This window comes from Polypterus senegalus, chromosome 10, assembly GCF_016835505.1.
Source record: "Polypterus senegalus isolate Bchr_013 chromosome 10, ASM1683550v1, whole genome shotgun sequence".
NCBI classification, from domain to species: domain Eukaryota; kingdom Metazoa; phylum Chordata; class Cladistia; order Polypteriformes; family Polypteridae; genus Polypterus; species Polypterus senegalus.
Genome location: NC_053163.1, coordinates 112,151,374 through 112,172,708, shown reverse-complemented (window position 1 = coordinate 112,172,708; position 21,335 = coordinate 112,151,374). Strand labels below are relative to the sequence as shown.

The window sequence follows — 21,335 nt, the reverse complement described above, 5'->3', positions numbered from 1 at the left end:
AAAGTGACAGCATAGGTGAATGACTTTTATCTACTGAAATATAAAACAATGACTTATTTTCTGAAAGTAGAAAAGCTAGTTAAGAGATGTACAATTAAAAATTCTCAAATTACAAAGGCATGTCGGAAAAGTTTTGTTTATCAGCAGTTGAAACACCTAAAAACTTAAAAACAAGTAATCCCTGAAAATGTTGTTGAAACGGCTACTTTATTTGGTTAAGACAATTGCATAGTAAGCAAATGACTTCTCAGCTCATGGGCAGTTGTTTTCCAATCTTTGTAGTAGGAATTCATGGTTACGGTTCAATTGTGGGTGGGCCCTTACTTGAACATCATTGCAGATTTATTAAAAGCAAAGCCTCAGAACCTGCACCCATACAACAAACAGCAGCTTTCTGTACTAGAAATAAAAGTAAAAAACTACAGGAGCAACATAGTTCAACATTTTCACAACACTGAAAATTAAACTGAATTTTGTTTCATTTATACATTTGTTAAACATTTCATTACATATATTATACAAGTTTATCTTTTTCTTATGTAATTACCCAGACAATTCAAACAAGATTGAGTGATTATACATACCTGAACAAAATGGCATTGTGGTCTCTGAGCAATAGCTTAATCCCTTCTAAAGTAAAAACTATTGTGTGTTGAAGACATAAGGAATTGGGGCAGAAAAACTTGATAATGGACTACAATGTATAATTCTACTCAAGCAGAGAATAGAATCTCGGCTGTAGTAAAACTAAACATCATACATACCTGACTTTTATCTCCTGTGTACATATAAAAAAGTTTTTGTGAGGTTCACATTACCCTAAATTTTTTTGAATTAGGATCCTCTGCCATATTCTCTTTCAAAGAAGAGAAAGAGAAGCTAGATAATGCACAAATTATCTAACCACAATAACATGTAAAAATCATGTTTGCATTTGTTCTTCATATGTCAGTAATACCACATTATCACATATGCCTATGAAAAAGCCAAACACACGACAAATCTCTCAGATAAACAATAGCAGTTAAGTCAAAGAGTAAATAGAAACATATGAGTTACAGCCGTAGCTATTAGCAACTCTCTTGACAAAGAAGAGTCTTGATGGTGAATTACTGTGCCTCTGTAAATCCTCATTAAACTGGGCTGTTGGTAGTTTTGAACTAAGGCTATTCGAGTTCCACTTTTAACATTATTTTCAACTGTTACTGTAGTTTAGGTTTAGTTTATGAACTTTTGACCTTTTATATTTTAGGTAACTTATCTCAACTAGTTCTTATTGTTAGAAAATCACAGAACTGTACTTTTCATTTAACTTCAAAATTGCTATTCAATAAAAATTAAGAAATGTAGTTTTCCTACAAAGCAAAGGAGCTGATAAAAAATGTAGATTTGAACATAAAATAAATCAGGAGCCCACTTTTTTGATCCACCTATCTATACAGAAAGTTATATTCTAAATGTTTTATAATGTGTATCACATGTATTGTCTATCTGTTCATGGAATGAGCTGTTTATTTTGGCAATGTTGAGCATTCTACAGTTCAATTCAAGCACTTCGCAGTATGTTATGAAGGCAGGTCATTTATACAATGTTCTAGATGTTCAATATGTAGCTGTATTAGTGCATTTTCTGTCTTTTTGTATGAGATCAACTAAGAAGATCAAAAAACAGCTTTCTACACAAGCAAAATTGGTCTTTTGACAAAGGAAGCATTTCATTTTCATTTTTTTATATGTGTGTGGTTTTTGTCAGTATGTCTCAGTCCTCAGCCTCTTAATTAACTTCTTTATGAAAGCAGTTTTAAGAGTTTTTTAACTCACTGGCTGCTTTCCTTTAAATTGAGTTCTACCTATCTAACCTGGGTCATTAATTATGCACTCTCTTGTTATTAACAGTGCACTACTCAAAATACTTCCAGACAGCAACTTCTCATTTGCAAAAAAATTCTTTGCTGTATCCCTTGTTCAAAAACATGATCCTTCTAGGTAGCGCATGACCACCCAGCGTATACACAGTTTAGTGCATTGCCATTTATCTTTCGCATCCTCAAATACTTGCAGTTTTATTAGTAATCTTCAGTTTTACTTTTCACATTGGTAACCACATACTTTTGCCGGCTTTTTGGTTATAAGCATTAGAGGAAAAAAGATTATAAGTGCAATGTTTGCAATCTGGGGGAGCAGCTAATATCTTGCTAGGTGCTTCAGTGGTCTTGATCACCCTGTTGCTGTAGCGTAACTAGCTCCCTGTGCATTTGTTGCATATTTCTATTGTTTTTCATAAAAAAATCAAGTTTTGTGTTGCCATTATGCTCCGAAAGTGTGCAAAGTCAGTGATGCAGCTTAGTGAGAATATAAAGGTGTTAGATACACTTCATTCCACAATTTTGGCAGCTGCTGATGCCCAGTTTGGTATTAACAAATGTACAGTTCCTTGTAACCATAAAATGGAGGAAAGTAAAGACTAGTTAGAGACATCAATGCTGCTGATCCCATCATCAATACCAGCCTCAAGGTTAAATATCAATTAACATCAAACTAGTTACATGTGTGCACCTCACATGGGAAACTAATCAACAGTAGGCTATTAAAAATGCTATTTTTTTTTAAAAAAAAAATAACAGAAACAATAGATCATCATTTCCACCATTTTAAATTTAAGTACTAGGGGGCTTCACATAGAAAACGGATCAACAGTAGGCTATTAAAAATGCTTTCTTGGGCTGCATTCACATTTCAGGGTGATCTCACAAAAATACTTGATGCAACTGTATTTTCAGACTGGACCAGAGAATACTTCTTGTGCAACAGTACTACCTTCAGGAAGCACTTCCAGGTCACACCGAACTTCCACAGAACAGGGGAGTCTTCTGACCACAACCCCCAGCAGCTCCCAGTGCCAGCCCTGTAGGCGTCCATATGGGAGATCAGTGAAAATAGATGCTGCAACCCAGTGAACTAGGGAAGCATACGGCTGAGGGAGGGAGTCTCCTAATTCTCTTTCTTTATTTAAGCCTCTCAATAGCACCTCATGGTGCTGTTAAGAAAATGAGATAAATGGAAGACTTTAATACACAAACTATAGGTACTTCTAAGGTTGTACTTAGTAGACAGTAAAACCTGTGACTTGGTTTAATAAAAATGAAATAGATAATAAAATTGCCATCGATGACAATATTTCTTTAACTCTCTGCAACTAAGATGGCCATATAAACATATAATGCAGTAATATACGGATAAATACCATCTTCCTTTTGTACAAAGAAAAAAAAAACAGATATTTAAAAAAATGTTTTAAAATAGTATTGTGTATATTCTGGCAAGGGTGCCCATGATAAAATGTCTATGATATAATCATAATCCTTATAAGAAATTATATACATATATTTGATGTACTGCATTTAACAGATATTTAAAAAAATGTTTTAAACAATTAGCTTCCCAAGATTCAATCTCATTATTAAAAAATGTTAATTTGTGGGCTGTGTACCCAACAGGAATACCAAAAAGGTACTGGAAGACAATGCCTGAACTATTGATACCAAAAAAAAGATTTTATTGTAAATGCAGATTCACAAACTGGAGATCGATAAGAGGAGAAACAAATGTCAAAAACCTATTGCCTATGGAGCTACCATTTACTGAAAATACTTGAGGCCTGAAGCTCAAAAGAACTTCATTAATCTTGAGAGAACACAGTATATAATTATGCTGAGCTGATAAAGTCCTCAGCAGTACTGGAGTCAATAAAAGCAAAAGAGATTTACAGGCAAATCTAAAATTAATTTGTTTCTGTACATATCAGAACATAATGGTTACAGGGAACACTAAACAATTTTCAGTTAGGGTTTGAATGCAGCTGCCCATTCCACCAACACTAACATAGGGTGCGTGCTCTACTTTTCTAGTAATTATGGACAAGAAGAAACTATGTGACCTGAAACCTTGCTTAAAAGGAATATGTCTTCAAGCTCCTTTTATGCGAATAGTTATTTTTCGTAAGTGTATAATTGTATATAGTGTCTTTGGAATCAGTGGGGAAATTTGAGTAGTGATACTTGTAGATATGTGTTACAGATTCATGGCAACCTGTGATAAATGTGATAAAAGATGACATTTATAATCAGTCACATGTACTGTCAGTATTTAGGGGGTGGTGGCATGGTGGTTAGCTCACCTTCAAGTTATTCAAAAATTTGTTTAAAAAACAAAAATAGACTCTTCTGTCCCACATCTACAGCAACAGTTTTAAAAGTCACAATGTAGTAATTAATAGATTTATTGTTTTCCTTAGACTTCAGCAGCCTTTTAATGGCTACACCTCTCCTGAACAGGCTGACCAAGAACAGCTTTGATTGAAAAAATAAAATAAAAGCTAAATGAATAACAACATAGGTGCTTTGATTTATTGAGAAGGGAAACCCACTCCAGAGGCTTAACATCTAACAAGGAGATTATAAAAGCAACTTGAGAAAGATCTGTAGAATATGCCTGGGGTTACTGGACAAATACCAGACATGACTGGTTTAAAAATCCCCTCCATTTCTTTAAATTTCCAAAAAAAGTAACAGGGTGAGAGTTTAATGTCTTCCTATCCACACTACCAGTCTAAGGAATGTTGTTAGACAAAGCATCCATCACTGTTGAAGGGCACCAATTTAAAAAATGATCTGCTGGACACATGTCATTATATCATTAAAATTATTTTAAAGAGCTCTTATATATTTATGAATTAGCTTTATTGGTGCAAAAATGATCTTCATCTTAAGGTCACTCATTTTAAATCAGGTCCAAATTTATGTTTTGCCAGTACAGGTAGAGCAAGAAAAAGGATAGGATCAAGAGATGGGAGGAAAAAAATACTAATTTTAAATGGGAAAAGGTCAAAGCCAAAAGACTCTAAAGACTGACAAAATATCAAAGTATAATACTGTATACTACTGTACGTTAAAAAAAATCAAAGTCAAAGAAGCCATGCAAAAGTTAAAATATCAAAAGAATACCTAATCACATGTGAATCTTTAAAAAAATAATACAGAAATTTTATGTGGGGAAGAGGGCCCCACCATATTTCATACATTTAACAACGGTGTTACAAGTCCCATTTCTGGAAACCAAATGATAGCAAGCAGGTCACAGTTGCCAACAAGAAAATACACAAAATGGTGGTATGGTGGAATGTTTCCCTTTAAAAAGTTTAATGGGTTTAAACCCACTTTGCTCCCCAAAGACAGAGTATCAGCTTCTATTCCAAGCTTAACTGATTTCATCATATATATTAAAAGACAAGTTAACACTGGCTCAGGAGAATCTATTGATAGCAGAAACATCTGATAAACTTTATTTCAGTATAAAGAGAAAGGTTGCCCCAGCATTTAAAGCTGTATAGAAGTTGTAGCTCATTTTGCAAGACATCCAATTGAGGGCGCTATCCCAAAAATTGGCTCCACATTATATTAAGCTGCACACTTTTGTAAAGAAAGTTGGACCAGTATACTACTACCATTATGAGTTAGCTCTCCTTAATGATTTCAGGCTTCATCCAACACAACATGATTCAGATTTAGTTGATGGGTTTCAACTCCGCCACCAGTTCATGTTGATGGGTGTCATGAAACAAGTATAGGGTGTTAATGATTTTAATTGTTAATACTGTTTAGTAGCATCACATCACATTTTAGCTGTGTTGATACAGGAAGCACACATGCCAGTACAGAAGTGTGGCAACCAATTGGCACCAGATGAGTGCTATTTTAGAATAAAAGGGAATGAGGTTACTACAATAGGGAGAAAACAGAATGAAAAAGAACAAAGAAACTGGGAAAGAAAGTAAACACCTTTTGTGGGAGAGTTAAATGGAGAAGGACAAGCTGAATTGCATCCTGATTGCTGATTAGTTTATGGAGAGTAGAACAGAGGGCTGGGTCAGCTCTGAGAGATAGTTGTACTCTTGACAGTTGACTGGCTGAAATGAGGAGCTAGCTACAGGGAGAAAGATGTCACAGAAGCTGATGGAATTATGGGGTACTGACATAGAGGCATCTGGGAAAGTAAACCGAGGCATCTGGGAAAGTAGACCGTGGGAGTTGTGGTGATACACAGAATTGATAGCTCTGAGTCCCCAGGTATGGGATGAGGTGGCTGATCAATTGGATGCTGTGTTCGTGGGATACCCATGGGTCCCGACAAGGAAAAAGGAAGAGTTTGAGGGACTGATGAGGGGATTTTACCTCTCCAACTTGGATTTTAACTTATACAAAATCATACATTTTAAATGCCCTGGAACACTTTATTGGTTTTATGGCACAGTGTTACAGATTATTTTTTAAACTATTTATTTATTGCCCTGTTTTGCAAATCACTTTATTAATTTCTCAATTTTAAACAAATGGTTATTCTTTTCAATAGTAAGTCTTGCATTTGTTTACTCCATCGCCCTTGTCCACCTTCAGTCATCATAATAAATGCCCTGGGAAGTGGGCAATGCCAAGGCTGCAGGCACACGAGGCATCACAATGGGTATCAGAAATATGAAATACAAAAAATAGATTTAGGAGAAAATATTTTAATGTACTGTATCTGGTGCACTCTAAAAAGGCACAGACATTAATATCACTCATGGGTACCTGATAGACATTAAAAGTCTTTTACAACAGTTTCACTAGTGACACTATAGTACACCAGACTATCACGTTCAGAGCCAGTAACTTGGGAGCGGGGCTCTTTTACATATATTAAATTTGTTTACTCAATATCTCATCATACTTTTTTCATTTTGGTTATATATTTCTTGAACTATTATTTTTTATTGTTTTCTTACTGATAGCATAGCAGTGCTACTTTGTTGGGGTTGCTTTTAGCTGCTACCATTTTGTATTTTAATATCATGACCACAACCATATTCTATATAGCAACAACATTTATTATCAGTCACATGTATTGGTATTATTTGATAGTGGCTTGGTATTCCTGATTTCTTTGATTTAGTGATTTAGTTTTTAAGAGACATGTTATTTAGGTGTTTAGGGATCTTTACTAGGGATGCTCTGATCAGGATTTTTAAGGCAGATACTGGTCAACGATTTCATGTTACATGATCAGATGACTATAAAACCAATTCCGATTGTTTTTTCCTTTACCCCTTAAAACATTTTTTACACTAAACTGTTCATTTTTTATTAACAGAATGAAATTCTGTAGACTTACAGTGACCATAAAATGCTAAAATAAATTCTTTAATAAAATATGTACAGGAATATTTATCCATAATAAATATGGCATAAAAGAAAAAAAAAAAACTTCTCACATTTATAAGCTGTCATATTCTTTAATCCAGCATCTGTCTATCTGTCTGTCCGCATTTCTTGAGAAAACTACTTAACTAATTTAGATCTTTTTTCTATAATTTGCTTGAACATTAAGGTTGATTTTGTGCCTTCACTCATCGAACTAAGTATCATAATTTCGCTTGCAGGAGTGATATATTCATGCTAATCCAAGACAGAGGCTATGGGCCAAGGGGAGGGAGAAGCATAATGTCAGGAGTGGAGAGCCGGGCAGGGCCCTCCTCACTCAAGCGCCAGCCTCCATTCAAATCGGTCTACCTCTGGCCACGTTTTGGACTGTACCTTGCCTCCACTTAACTAGCGATACCTATTTTTTTATTGATTTTTAAAGTTTGTCCTGACACACACACACACACACACACATATTGCATATTCCTGAATTCCTTAAGTAACTTTTCTTGCCATTTGTCTAACTGCACAACAACTTCTCTGATTCCTTTTTTCAGTTTATTACTCCACTTTATTTAATGTAAAGGCTAATATCCAAATCACCTCTTGCTCACTGACAAAACAAGCATCCACTTGTTGCTCTCTGTTTACACAGCAGGGAGTTTGCTGCAAAAGAAAAAAAGATGATTTGGCTCAACTACTGTAATACTTTGTATAAAGGAGCACTGCAACTAAGTTATGGTAAAGCTTAGAAAAGCAGGGCCTGAAAATATTGTTTTTTTGTGATCAGCTTTTTAACTGACCTTTTTAGTCAAAAATTGCCTATTTAGACCAGCAGCCAATCGATCATTCATAAATTCTTTACTTTGTTTGACCTGCTGAACAGCATTCTTGACCTTCTGGTAGTCAAACTTCGTAAACTACCTTATTTTCCCAATCAACAGTTATTATCTCTCATGTTTGAATGAAGTTTCCATTTAAATAGTACATTTATTTATTTGGCAGACAGTTTTACCAACTTACAACATTTGAAATAAAAATGGTTACATTTCTTTTGTTTTTTGCCCCCAATTGGAGCACAGTCAGATGAAGTGACTTGCTCAGAGTCAGTGGTGGGACTAGGACACACAACCTCATGGTTTGAGGTTCAAAGCCTTAACCACTGTACCACACTGCCTGTAACATTGTTCACTACCATAAAGCAGAACCTTTCCGTTAATCTCCTTTCTATTCCACTTTTTGGTCCTTGTAAATCTACAAATCCCTGCATTTTACTTCTACCATGGAGGTTTAATATAACTAGCTGCACTGCAGGAATTCATTCAATTTCAAGCTCCCAATGCAAATGGCTGCAAGTTAAGCAGCACAAACTCATTCCACTCATTCTGAGACAGTGATATTATGCTTCCACAAAGCTACCCTCTCTTATGATACAGAGGCAAAATATAAAAACCTTTAAGCATTTAAATTATACTCTTCTTGTTGTACAGCATGCACAATCTGGAAAATTAAAAATACACAAAAAATGTATGTTTCTGTATACAGGACTGTACATCAGGATACACCATTACAGCTGATTATGGCAAAAAGAAAAACTTGGTATAGTAACTGACAGCCATTTTTCAGCACATTGTGTAACATTTCTTAAGGAGGCATTTGGTTAACTTTTAAATATCTTTATATGAATAGAAGCATACAAAATATTCATCCACCAATGAAACTGCCTAATCCAGTATTGGTTAGGGGGCTGAAGCTTCTCTCAATAGTACTGTGTTAATGACAGGACCCAAAATTGGATGTAGCACTAGTCCATCATGTATTGCATCTACACAATCAAGGTTTTCATCTGGTTCAAAATAATAAAAGATACAGCAAATATGAATATAATAAGCAAAACAAGCTGGTCAGAAGAAAAGAAAAAAAGAAAAAAAAAGTGCACAAAAAAAAGAGTCCAAAGGAAATATTCAACTGTTAAGATAAAGAAAGTCAAAATGATTTCACACTAAATACATGCAGACATGGTAAGAACATGCAAACTCCATGCAGGGAGGACCCGGGAAGCAAACCCGGGTCTCCTAACTGCGAGGCAGCAGCCCTATCCACTGCGCCACCGTGCCGCCCTTCCTTAAACATCCTTTACATATTTTGCTGAAACGCATCTTTTTTGATGATATCCCCATCACACATCGACATTAGTGTTTCAGATATAAACTCTGATGAGTAGGCACAATAAACAAAGCAAAGGCATTGCTTACCTTTGTGGTAGCAGTTTGTCATTGGCAAGGTAGCCAGCCTTGTGAACATCTTTGTTGAAGTCACCGTATTTTGCCTGAACGGCATAGGATGCAAGCAGAACAGCTGTCTCAGGGGGGCAGTAGATATCATCATTAAGAATACCCTCCTTGACTTGAAGAAAAAACAGGCGTTGTGTGATATCCTGAATGAGCTCTTCAGAAACATCTTCAGGGTAGAATTTAGCCCTGAATTTGAACAGAAGAGGACTTTCCTTGCGAACGTCTTGAGCTGTTACCTGATATTAAACAGATAAAAAAACAGATACTAATAAGTTTCCTGATAATGAAGCAGCATAGGAATTTACTTTGGTATTGGAGATATGTCCTCAAATGTTTTCTAACACTTCTGTTAAGACTAAGATTCATAAAGTAAATTTAACACCTAATCTAGCAGGTTTCACATTATTTAACACAAGCTCTCCTCATGCAATTTTCATGTGGTATTATTTACTCTAATATTTATGTACAATAGTAAATTTTGTACCAGTGTTTTCTCTAATAAAAAGGTATGTCAGCCTTCTTTTTATAAACTGCTTTCAGCAGTAATGCCTGACAGAATGTTGCTTCACTAATAACAAGTGAAATGCATCTGTTATTTTCTATTACATATATCTAATGATAAATAAAGACCACCACATTATGTAATGAAGCCAAAATTGTTTTCCTTATGAGAAGACGACTATATTAGAAGAAATGTTTTTTTACTCTCTGCTAAAATTGCCTAAACACATCACAAAAAGGCATACTTACCTTTTTATTCAGTTTTAGCCATGTAGATAAATTCTTGGTGTCTTGATATTGAAGCCCAAAAAACCAGACTTCTCGTAACCCAATAGTTTTGACAACCTGAAACCAATACACAGGGGATATAGCAGTGAGTTAGGCGGACGCTAATAGAATTAACATTCTAAAGATGCTTAAACCTTCAGATCTACAAACTGAACACAACAGCATTGCACTATTTTATTGTACATGTGCAGGTCCAAAATCATTCAAGACAACGTAAGAATAAAATGCACATTTGTGGAAAAAAAAAAGATCAGAAAAAATGTTTTGAGAATATTCATGGTTTCTACATTAATGACTCCAAAAATGTTATTATGCAACATTTATGAAGAGTTGTTCCAAGTTTATAAAACTGAAATGGGCGACAAAAAAGTTCTAAAGACATGGGACTCCATCACTCCACAGTTAGGTCTAAGTACTGCCACTGCTGGTCTCCGCAGAAATATTCATCCTGCAAACAGCACTATAACAGCAGTTGCATTTGACAAGAACTGTGTCCATAAGCTACCAATAAAAAAAGACACTGTATGGAAGGGCAGGTCCACAGCTTAAGAAGTAGGGGCTCATTTTTTTGAACAGATAAATAATGCACCTGCTCACACTGGGGAGTGGAACAGGTGCAAGCGATCTGCAAAGATGGCAGTTTGTCTCATAGTTGTTGCAAGGTGGTTGGCTGACTGTGCATTGCCTGGCTAACACATGTGTGCAGTCAGATTGCGTCTTTATTATCCTGAGGTGGCAACTGGTCAATCGCACCTGCAACTCACTCCAGCATATAAAAAGGAAGAAGAAATATAGTGAAGGGAGCAGAACAGAGGTTAAAAGGAGGAAAGAGAAGCAGGCAGGAAGATGTAAAAGAGAGCCGGTGCAGGAGCAGGAGCAAGACAGAGAGAAAGAGAGCAAACAAGGAGGCAGGCAGCTGTGAGGAGAATGTGTCAAGGGTGTGGCTGGTAACACACAGGGGCTGTGGAGGTGGATCGCTCCATGTGAGAAATTCAGAGAGCTGGAGTGACCAAGAGGCATGCTGCTCACCGCAGAAGTCCAGGAAGGCAGTGGGGGCTGGCAAGGCTCAGACTTGGTGCCCCATTATGAGCGCCATGGCCTTTGGGGACCCGAGCCTTCGGTCTGGATTGGGGTGACCTGTTGTAGCCACGGAGCAGCAGGGACCTGAACCCGCAGAAGGATGGCAGTGCCTGTAGGATAGCTGTGTCCTAAGGATAGCATCCTGAACTGTGTTCGTTTTAACCTCATTTTAATGGATTTATTTATTGGAACTTTACATCTTTACCAGCACCTTTTTATTTTATAAATTATTTATTTATTTGACGAAGGACATTTTGTACTGCACTGTTTTGAATTGCTGTTAACAAATGCACTGGAGCACTTGTACATCTTCCCCTTGAATTGTGTGTTGTGTCCTCATCACTGACTCATCCCTCAGGTACCTTATCAGCAGTGGCGGAAAGGCTCCTTGAGGGAACATGTAGCATGGAGATAACCTGCACTGTCACACACTGCTCTCCCAAAAAAAATTCTTCCTGTATCATATTGATAAACACCCATGAATGTATATAACATTATGAGGACAACATTCTACGGAAAGATCAAAATGTTGAATAATTTGGTGAATGTGTTTAGTGCTAATCAGAAATCCAAGATGTTAAAGAAAACACAAGAGACTACCTGTACATCTGTTAGACCTCAAACCTATAGAAATACAAGATATTCCAGAAAATAAATTAACTGTTACAGATCTGGAAAAAAGGATTGTCCAAAATACTTTGTCACATTCTCGGCTCATCAGAGGTAAGCACTACCACCCCAGGACACGATGGGGCACTGTCGCTGACAGTATTGTCTCCTTTTCCACCCACAGCTCCATAAAGATGCCCAGTGAGGGCAACTACTTTACCCCTTTCACTCTGAGGCCTACAAGACTGAGGTGCTCCTAGAAGGTGATGTCTCATTTGGGAAACAGCACACTGCAGGACAGAGCTCCTATCTGGACCTTGATTGCACTTCAGAGCTACCAAAGCTTTTGTCTGGAGGTCATACAGCCCAATATATTTTTTGTTCTTGTTTGTGTCATATATGCTTCATGGGGCTGATCATCAGTCAGAGCAATTGGGAATATGTAACACTCTGCCCTTTCCCAATGATACCACTATTAAGTCACCATGATTTTGGTGATATATTTGATCCAGATAGCAGGTCAACCCTAAACCACCCTTGGAACCCTTCCTGTGATATTGATATTAAATAATATAATTATAATAATATCAATAAAATGACAGAGCATCAAAGATACAAATGTATTACATCAATTATATCAAAACACACAAACATAAATGGAAATAACTGAACCTGTAAACAACCCAACCAACCAACCAACACACACACACACACACACACACACACAGTACACAATAACATGAAAGGAAAAACTCTTTGACCACAGGCAACGCACAAAGTCGACACAATTCTGTCACTTCTTAAATTAAATGGAGTTCTTCAACATCTTTCTCTTTTTTGCAGAGTCTCCAAAATGCACAATCCCAGAAAAATAAAGATTGCTTTCAGTTCAAACAATCTAAGCCCTCAACCGTCCCACCCATTGTTATTCTAGTGTGCATCGGCTGATGAAGTCTTCATGGTGTCCACCTCCAAACTGTAAAGGGCTTAGACCCTCAAGAGAGGAAATCTCCTGTCTGGCCGCGGACAGACTACGTTTGTATTCTCAACCACAAGCACTGCTCAGTCTTGTGTTCCCTTCTCCTCCCTTTTTGCGCATCTTTTCAACTATAAATTACGTGGTGTCCATTTATTATAGCAACTCCCCCTGTAAATTACTGCAACACACCATACCGCACAAAAATCCTTCTTATAGCTGTCTGTCCAATGTGCCTGGTTTTTTCCCCCACTGGTGCTTGGACGTCGACAGTGTTCACATTGAGGATGACACAGAGAGACAAAAGACAAACCATAGAATACATTACGAGGGCATGCTACAAATCCAGTGGAACCTACTGCTGTTAAGGAATATTCCACTATTTTCTAATTCTAAGCATTCACACACTATTTCCATTCTAAGCCTTTAATAAATATACAGTAAGTTATATTTGTATAATACACAGTATGCATGGCAATGTGTAAATCTCTGGGTGCTACTTTTTCAATCACTGTCATTATGTAATATTATGACTTACATGAACATCATGCAGGAATCAAAAATATTCCAAAGAGTTCTCTAACGTTTTTTTCTTTAAAGTAAAGTATGACCCTCATCTGGATGTACTAGGAAAAACTTTACATTTTCTTTCTAAGACAACACAAACAAAATAAAAGCAAAGGAAACCACATAACACACTATCTCTTTATTATTTTTACATAAGATGAATGTGCATTTGTGAAAAGTAGCTTGGATATTCATGATAAGGAGATGGATATTCTGATTACAGATAACACTGTTTCAAATATCTACATTTGACTGAAAGCAGAAATGGGCAACTTTGGAGATTTCCTTATACGGAAACTATTTATACTAAAAACAATATAGCGGTCATCAATAAACTGGTCTAGACCACAAACTGTTCTCATCAAAATGTCAACTTTTCTTCTTGCAACCAGCTCAAACACTAATTGACAATGTTTTATTTAGAGAAGAATGATTGTTCACAGTGGGGCAGTGGTATCCTGAGGAAGCAGCTTAATCCTTTCCCATACACCTTCCAATAAAAACAATTCTTGCAGTGAACATATATAAACCCCACATGCAGATTCATTTATTCCACCCTTATTGGTGAAGAGCAATTCCTTATTTTTCAAGACAGGACTTCAGAAATGGAGGCACTGATCTACATCATAACCACATCTTACTTGGCTAAAACTACTCCAATGAATGCAGACAGTTTAACTCAAAGTACACTTACAATGAACAGATAGGCACACCTCAATACTCCCTACAAATCTTGGCTGTGTCTTGATATTCTGTTCATAACAATTACTAACAAAAGTCCTAACACCTGCTGTTACCAAATTCAACTCTAGGTGTGCAAACACATCTCTACCCATCCATTTTGTACAATCACTGATTTTATAGATCTGCTTAATTCTAAATATAGAATTTATTTTCTAACTTTCAAAGGTTCCTGCTAGGAATGCAACAATATTTACTGTCACAAAATTTTGTGATTCAAAAATATGACAATATGGTTCATAGATGTGGAATCTGCTTCTCTAATCACTAATAAAAAGTTACCCGTGTTTTTAAATTTTTTTTTTTTTTTTAAAAACAACAGAGGGCACCAGTCAGTGTCATACATACATTAACAAAGCCCCTTCCTTAGTTTGAGTGTGTGTGGTTAAGCACAGAGTAGCCTAAATCAAAGTCAAAGTGAACTTTATTGTCATCTCAACCATATACAAGTATACTGATAGACAAAATTGCGAAGCTCGGGGCCCACAGTGTAACATCATGATGTGCAAACAGTAAATTAAAAATAGAATAAAAATTTAAAAATAAAACACAAACAAGACAAGACATTGTGCAAAGATAGGACAAAGAAGTAGCAGCAATATTGATGTGTAAGATATGTAATATAATAAATAAATAAATAAATAAATAATAGATATAGATAATACAGAAATTATCAGTGTATAATAATAGTTGAAGACGTGTGTAAACAATGACAGGTCAGAATGTTTCATAGCATAAGGATATCAAGAGTTCAAAATCCTTAAAGGTCAGTATGAGATTTTCAGTTCTTTTCTACATGCACACTCATCTTTGCAGGACAGTGGTTTTCATGTTTAAAAGTTCTGTTTTTAGTGGTGGTTGAGGCCGTGTTGAAGGTCCCAGGGGGAAGCCTGGTGTTAAGGAGTCTAACAGCTTGGGGGTAAAAACTCTCCTGCAGCCTGGCAGATTTGCCTTTGATGCTGTAGTATCTTCTCTTGGATGGCAGAAGTGTGAAAAGTCCATGTGAGGGGTGTAAGGGGTCCTACACAATGCTGCAGGCCTTGCGGACACTGCGTTTGTAAAATATGTCCTGTAGTGAAGGGAGAGGCACCCCAATAATGTTCTCTGCTGTCTTCACTATCCTTTGCAGGCGCTTGCGGTCGGATATGTTGCAGTTGCCATACCAGACAGTGATGCAGCTGGTCGGGACACTCTCTATGGTGCCTCTGTAGAACATGGTGAGGATGGAAGGGGGAAGACGTGCTCGCTTCAGCCGCCTCAGGAAGTGTAGTCTTTGCTGGGCTTTCTTGATTAATGATGAGGTGTTATGTGTCCACGTAAGTTCCTCAGTTAAGTGCACACCGAGGAACTTGGTACTCCTAACAATCTCCACATCTAAACCGTTGATGCTGAGCAGGATGTGGGCAGGACATGATTTTCTGAAGTCCACGATTTTCTCTTTTGTCTTGTCGACATTGAGAGATAGATTGTTGTCTACACACCATGCGGACAGCCATTTTACCTCATCTCTGTATGTCTTTCATCATCCCTGCTTATTAGTCCCAGCACCGTCGTATCATCCGCAAACTTGATGATGTAAATAAATAATAACAGAGTCAGGCAAAGTAGGATTTGAGGATGCCCCATTGTCTTTTAAGTCTGCTGCCTGGCACTTTGTATTTACAGTAAAACAGAAAATGGCCAAAAACAGATAATAAGACAAGGACCATTTGCCAGCACTGCAATTGAGTTTTGAAATTTGTTACAGCAAACACTACCAACATCCTTAATCAGGCACATCATCACAGTGACAAATATAAGTCACCACCTGTCTAAAGGACAGCCATCTCTGTAAAATGTATTTGCAACACCACTTGCAATGTCGAATCTAAGGACCAAAGAAATAAGGTGTATTGGTGTTTTAATTGTGAAGGACATGGGGCTGTTTTTAGCCATTGAGAACGAGGTGTTTCAGCTACTCATGAACACACTACAGTTGAAGTACAGCATTCCCTCACACCTACACTTTAGCTGCACTGTATTGCCAGCCCGTTGGCCCTCTACAATGAGGCAAAGATAATCGTGAAAGAATACTCGAAGAATACACAGAGCATCACAATAACTACAGACTACATGTGTTAGTGGAGGTGTTGCGTGGGGGCTTTTTTTCACTGTTACACTGCTAAACAGGCATGCAATGGAGTACATGCAGTAGTGGAGGTATTACGCGGTGAAAATGGACAGAGAACATTCCGAAACTGAAGCTATAGCAGACGATAAAGTTGAACATGATGACACAGCAGAACTTTTGCTAGAAAAAAGGAGTCACATCTGTTGTCTGGAGATACTTTGGATTTAAAAGGTTGGATGTGGACCATTATGTTCAAATGTGTGAATACTGTTTCTATACTACTGGATAATACTGCAAGCCAAGTTGTACTTGTTCTATTTTTTTCAATACTGTGTAATGTACCTGGGTATTGTGTAATAGTGTAACGACATGTTGACTTTATTCTTGACATTTCCACTTTAATCTCAACGCTTATGATGAGAAAAAAAGTCGTCATGTTGACTTTATTCTTGACATTTCTACGATTAAAGTTGACATGTTGACTTTATTGTCGTAATTTGTCATAAAAGTAGAACATTGTAAACTAAACTTCATCTTAAAATTAACATTTAATTTACTAGATTTTCTCAAACTCCATCGTAAGTTATGTAGCACATTAAATGCTTTGTGTTAAGTGTTGCCCGAGCCATGTTAATCGTCATGTGCTTCTTAAACTGACTTCCTCTTGCACTAAGAGGAGGCACAGTCAGCACACAGAATACCTTAATTTCATGGTATTCCTGCTCCCTGAACATTTAGAATGTAAAGTAAGTACTTGATATAATTTTCACGATGAAATGCATTAAAGAATGTATTAATCATGTGGGGGCACGGTGGCGTGGAGGTTGCACTGTTGCCTTGCAGCAAAGGGGTCCTGGGTGTTCCCTGTTTTAATTTGCATGTTTTTCTGGTGGGTTTACCAGGCGTGCTTCAGTTTCCTTTCAAAGTCATGTAGGATGTGGGCTTTTGTTATGATATATTAACCTAGCTAGTGTATGTATTGCTCGTATTCACCCTGTGATGTGCTGGAGCCTCGTTCAGGATTTGCTCCTGCCTCACACACAATTCTTGCTGTGATGGGTGCAATCCTGAATGGATGGCATATTTAAACATGTACTATATATATATATGTACTATATATCTATATATCTCTATATATCTATATATCTCTATATATATATATATATCTCTATATATATCTATATCTATATATATCTATCTATATCTATATCTATATCTATATATATACCCGCGCTTGGCAGTGGAGAAGTAGTGTGTTAAAGAAGGAAAGAGAAAGAAAAGGAAACATTTTGAAAATAACGTAACATGATTGTCAATGTAATTGTTTTGTCACCGTTATGAGTGTCGCTGTGATATATATATATATATATAGCAAAATACCCGCTTCGCAGCGATGTCATGTGTTAAAGAAGTTATGAAAAGAAAAGGAACCATTTTAAAAATAATGTAACACGATTGTCAAAGTAATTGTTTTGTGTATTTGGCGGCAGCGTCACGAAGTTGTTTTCGGTAGCTGCATCAGAAGATGTACCACGACGTCTGACACGCCTCCTTTTTACTGTTTTCTCACAGCTTGGATTGCTGCTGTCATATATATACACACACACACACACACACACACACACACATACATATATATATATATATATATACATACATATCTTCATATCTACATATATATCTACACACATATACATATATACATACATACATACATACCTATCTACATCATATATACACACACATACATACATACACACACACAAATTATATATATGTGTGTATGTATGTATGTGTGTGTGTGTGTGTGTGTGTGTGTGTATATATATATACACATACATATACTTGTGTGTATGTTTGTATGTGTCTATATGTGTGTGTATAGGTTTGGTCACTGAGTGCAAGGGATAAATATTAAATTATAGTCTATAAGTTATTAAACAGTAAAACATTAATGTTTTAAGAAGTACAGGTACATTGAAATTGCATTTTCTATGTGAACGTTCAAATTTGTGCCTCTAGTAATGTGCCTTACCGGCATTTAAAGAAAATTAGTTTTGTGTCCTCTGCAGTGTTAAGAGAGAAAGGCTTTGGTTTGGGATAAAAGGAAAAAAGGTGTAAAGAAAGGAAAGTTGCCTTTTTCTTTTATATAGTATAGAGAGATGTGTTCGCTGACGTTATGATCGCCTTTTGGGGACAGTCGCGGTGGGTCTTGTGTAGACTGTTGAGACTCCCCCACCATTAATCGGCTGTGATGGCACTGTCAGTCCTCCACTCGTGTGCGTGTCTTCATAATCCGTGCTGAGGACCTCATAATCGATACGCAAAAGAAAGTGTGAATCACCTTAATATTATTTTGCCGTGGTGTAGAAAAGGGGTCCCGTGTTTGCACTTGTCTGGGCTATAGCGCAGGGGGAGGATGAAAAAAATTAAAAGTGCTCACTTTGACTTAAGGCAGAAGCGCAGTCAGCGCCTCAAAGGCCGGCACAGCTATGCACGCTGCTGGCTGCTCGACTTTGCTGGGCAGGAGACCCCAGTTTTGCAGACACGCTCATGATATCAAAAGTCTCAGCGCTTTTGAGGTCATTCATATATATATATATATATATATATATATATAGCAAAATACCGCCTCTGAGCGGAGAAGTAGTGTGTTAAAGAAGTAATGAAAAGAAAAGGAAACATTTTAATAATAACGTAACATGATTGACATTGTCATGAGTGTTGCTGTCATATATATGCCTGCCTAAATAAGTCACCCTCGCTTTGCTCTTACTTTTTACCGTTCATTTAATCATGGCTAGTGGCGGAAAAATTATAAAATGGAAGGAGGATGGCTTTACCAAAACAATTATTGATGGTGAATCGATTATTCATAAAGCTTGAATTGGTGATCTGTTTTTCTGTGTTAACCTCATATTTTTCATACTTCTTCTCAAACTAAGGTGGTGCGAGGGTAAAATGAATCGGGATGCGCTTGATCAATGTAATCGTGTACCAGGAAATCATGCATTGACAAAAGCTCCCTTTGCTTGTAATGCAAAGTGTGATTAAATGCATTATTTTTAACGTTATGGAGCACATGCATCAAGCTTCTCAGCTGTGCTTGTGCTAAGAAAAGGAAAGATTTTAAAAATAACGTAACACGATTGTCAATGTGACCTTTTGTAAGTAGTGCCTGGAGGATTCAGTGTGGAGAAACTCTAGAGACAGCGTGTGTATTAACTTGTGGATTTTTCTGTGAGTATTTGGTGGCAGTCTGACGGTTGCTTCGAAGACGGCGTTAGCTGAGCTCAGCTCAGAGCAAATGAGATGAATGGGAGGGAGATGATGACGTGACTCCCCACCCACCTTAACTGTCAATCCCCCACAAACACAGTCTCTCGGAATTTGCATAAGCACACCCCTTCACCTACAATTTTAACTTAGTTACAAAGTGATCAAAACTCTCGTTTATATCCTGCGTCCTCTCATTAAACTTGTATCCCGCATTACCTGTGGGCATGTGAAACGCCAGCGGTAGCCTGTCTATGAACTTAATTTAAAGTTTAGGTTTACACCTTGCTTTCTTTCCGAGGTAGCAGCACTCATGAATATGGTAGTATATGTCACTCGCTCGCTTCTTATTGTTTCGCTGCCTTCTCAATTATATAATGCATGTTTTCTTAAGCGCTTTTGGAGGTCTTCCTGGTTTTCTACGCAGCGCTTGACAGTCAGTTCACGTGATTACGGGAGGCGTGATGATGTCACACAAACTCCGCCCCCACATCTTTCCAGCTCAACTCCATTACAGTTAATGGAGAAAAATACCTTCCAGTTATGACCATTAGGCATAGAATTTCGAAATGAAACCTGCCCAACTTTTGTAAGTAAGCTGTAAGGAATGAGCCTGCCAAATTTCAGCCTTCTACCTACACGGGAAGTTGGAGAATTAGTGATGAGTCAGTGAGTGAGTGAGTGAATGAATGAGTGAGTGAGGGCTTTGCCTTTTATTAGTATAGATATAAATATATATATATATATATATACACACACAGTACAGTCCCGCTAATCTGAAAATCTGCCTAATCCGAACAGGATTTTTTCACTTTCGCTGTCTAACTAAAAATCCAAAATACAGCCTTACTTAAAATTGAAACAAATTCGAATTTACTCACATATGTAGAATCCATGTTCTGTACAGCATTTACACAAAACGTAAAAGCAAACCATTATCTAAGAGATAAAGTCAGTGATCTTCTTCTGATGCAACAAACTAAAACGGCTTGAAGAAGCAATGTTTCGTCAACGCCACATAAACATAACATCTGTTGGGGTTGCATCGGCGTGTTGCTCAACGTAGCGCAAAGCGACATCAAGGGCACTGGCTGCAGCAGTGTGTGGAACAACATCAGTCGGCGCGTCCACTTCCTCCTCACTGCCGTCTGCGTTGAGATCAGCTGACGTTCCCTGCACAGCTGCCACAATGTCCTCATCTGTGTATTCTTTATGGCCACAGTCGTCAACGGCCGTCCACTCTTCCACACACACTTCTTCTGCATTTTCACAACCTGGCATTCTTTTCACCAATTGAAGAAGTTCGCAATTTTCTTTTGTTGGGGGGGAAAACTGTTTGGACAAACTCTAGCTCAGGCCAGAGATTTTTCCAAGACTTCTGTAAGGGTTCCTTGCGTGTGTTTTCCCAAGCTTCAGCAACCCAGTAAATAACATCTTTGATGTTCATTTTCTTGAGTTTATACAAAATTGTTAGCTCTTCATTATCTTCAAGTAGGCTACAAAGAAGCATTTTTCTATAATTCTGTTTCAAAGCCTGCAAAACCCTTTGGTCCATTGGCTGCAAAATTGATGTGACATTTGGTGGGAGAAAAATAGCCTTGATATCATCGCAAACAATTTGCATTTCTTCTGGATGTGATGGAGCATTGTCTATAAGT

At 37.3% G+C, this 21,335-nt stretch overlaps 1 protein-coding gene across 1 annotated transcript in view; it reads right to left on the bottom strand.

Moving 5' to 3' along the window:
• The window catches only part of msna (moesin a), a 64,417-nt gene that overhangs the window by 17,649 nt on the left and 25,433 nt on the right, over window positions 1-21,335 (bottom strand). The window contains exons 3-4 of the mRNA XM_039766342.1: window positions 10,280-10,375; window positions 9,491-9,765 (exon numbers count right to left, since the gene is read on the bottom strand). Coding sequence (XP_039622276.1) covers window positions 9,491-9,765; window positions 10,280-10,375 — 371 coding nt within the window. The remainder of the gene's footprint in view (window positions 1-9,490; window positions 9,766-10,279; window positions 10,376-21,335) is intronic.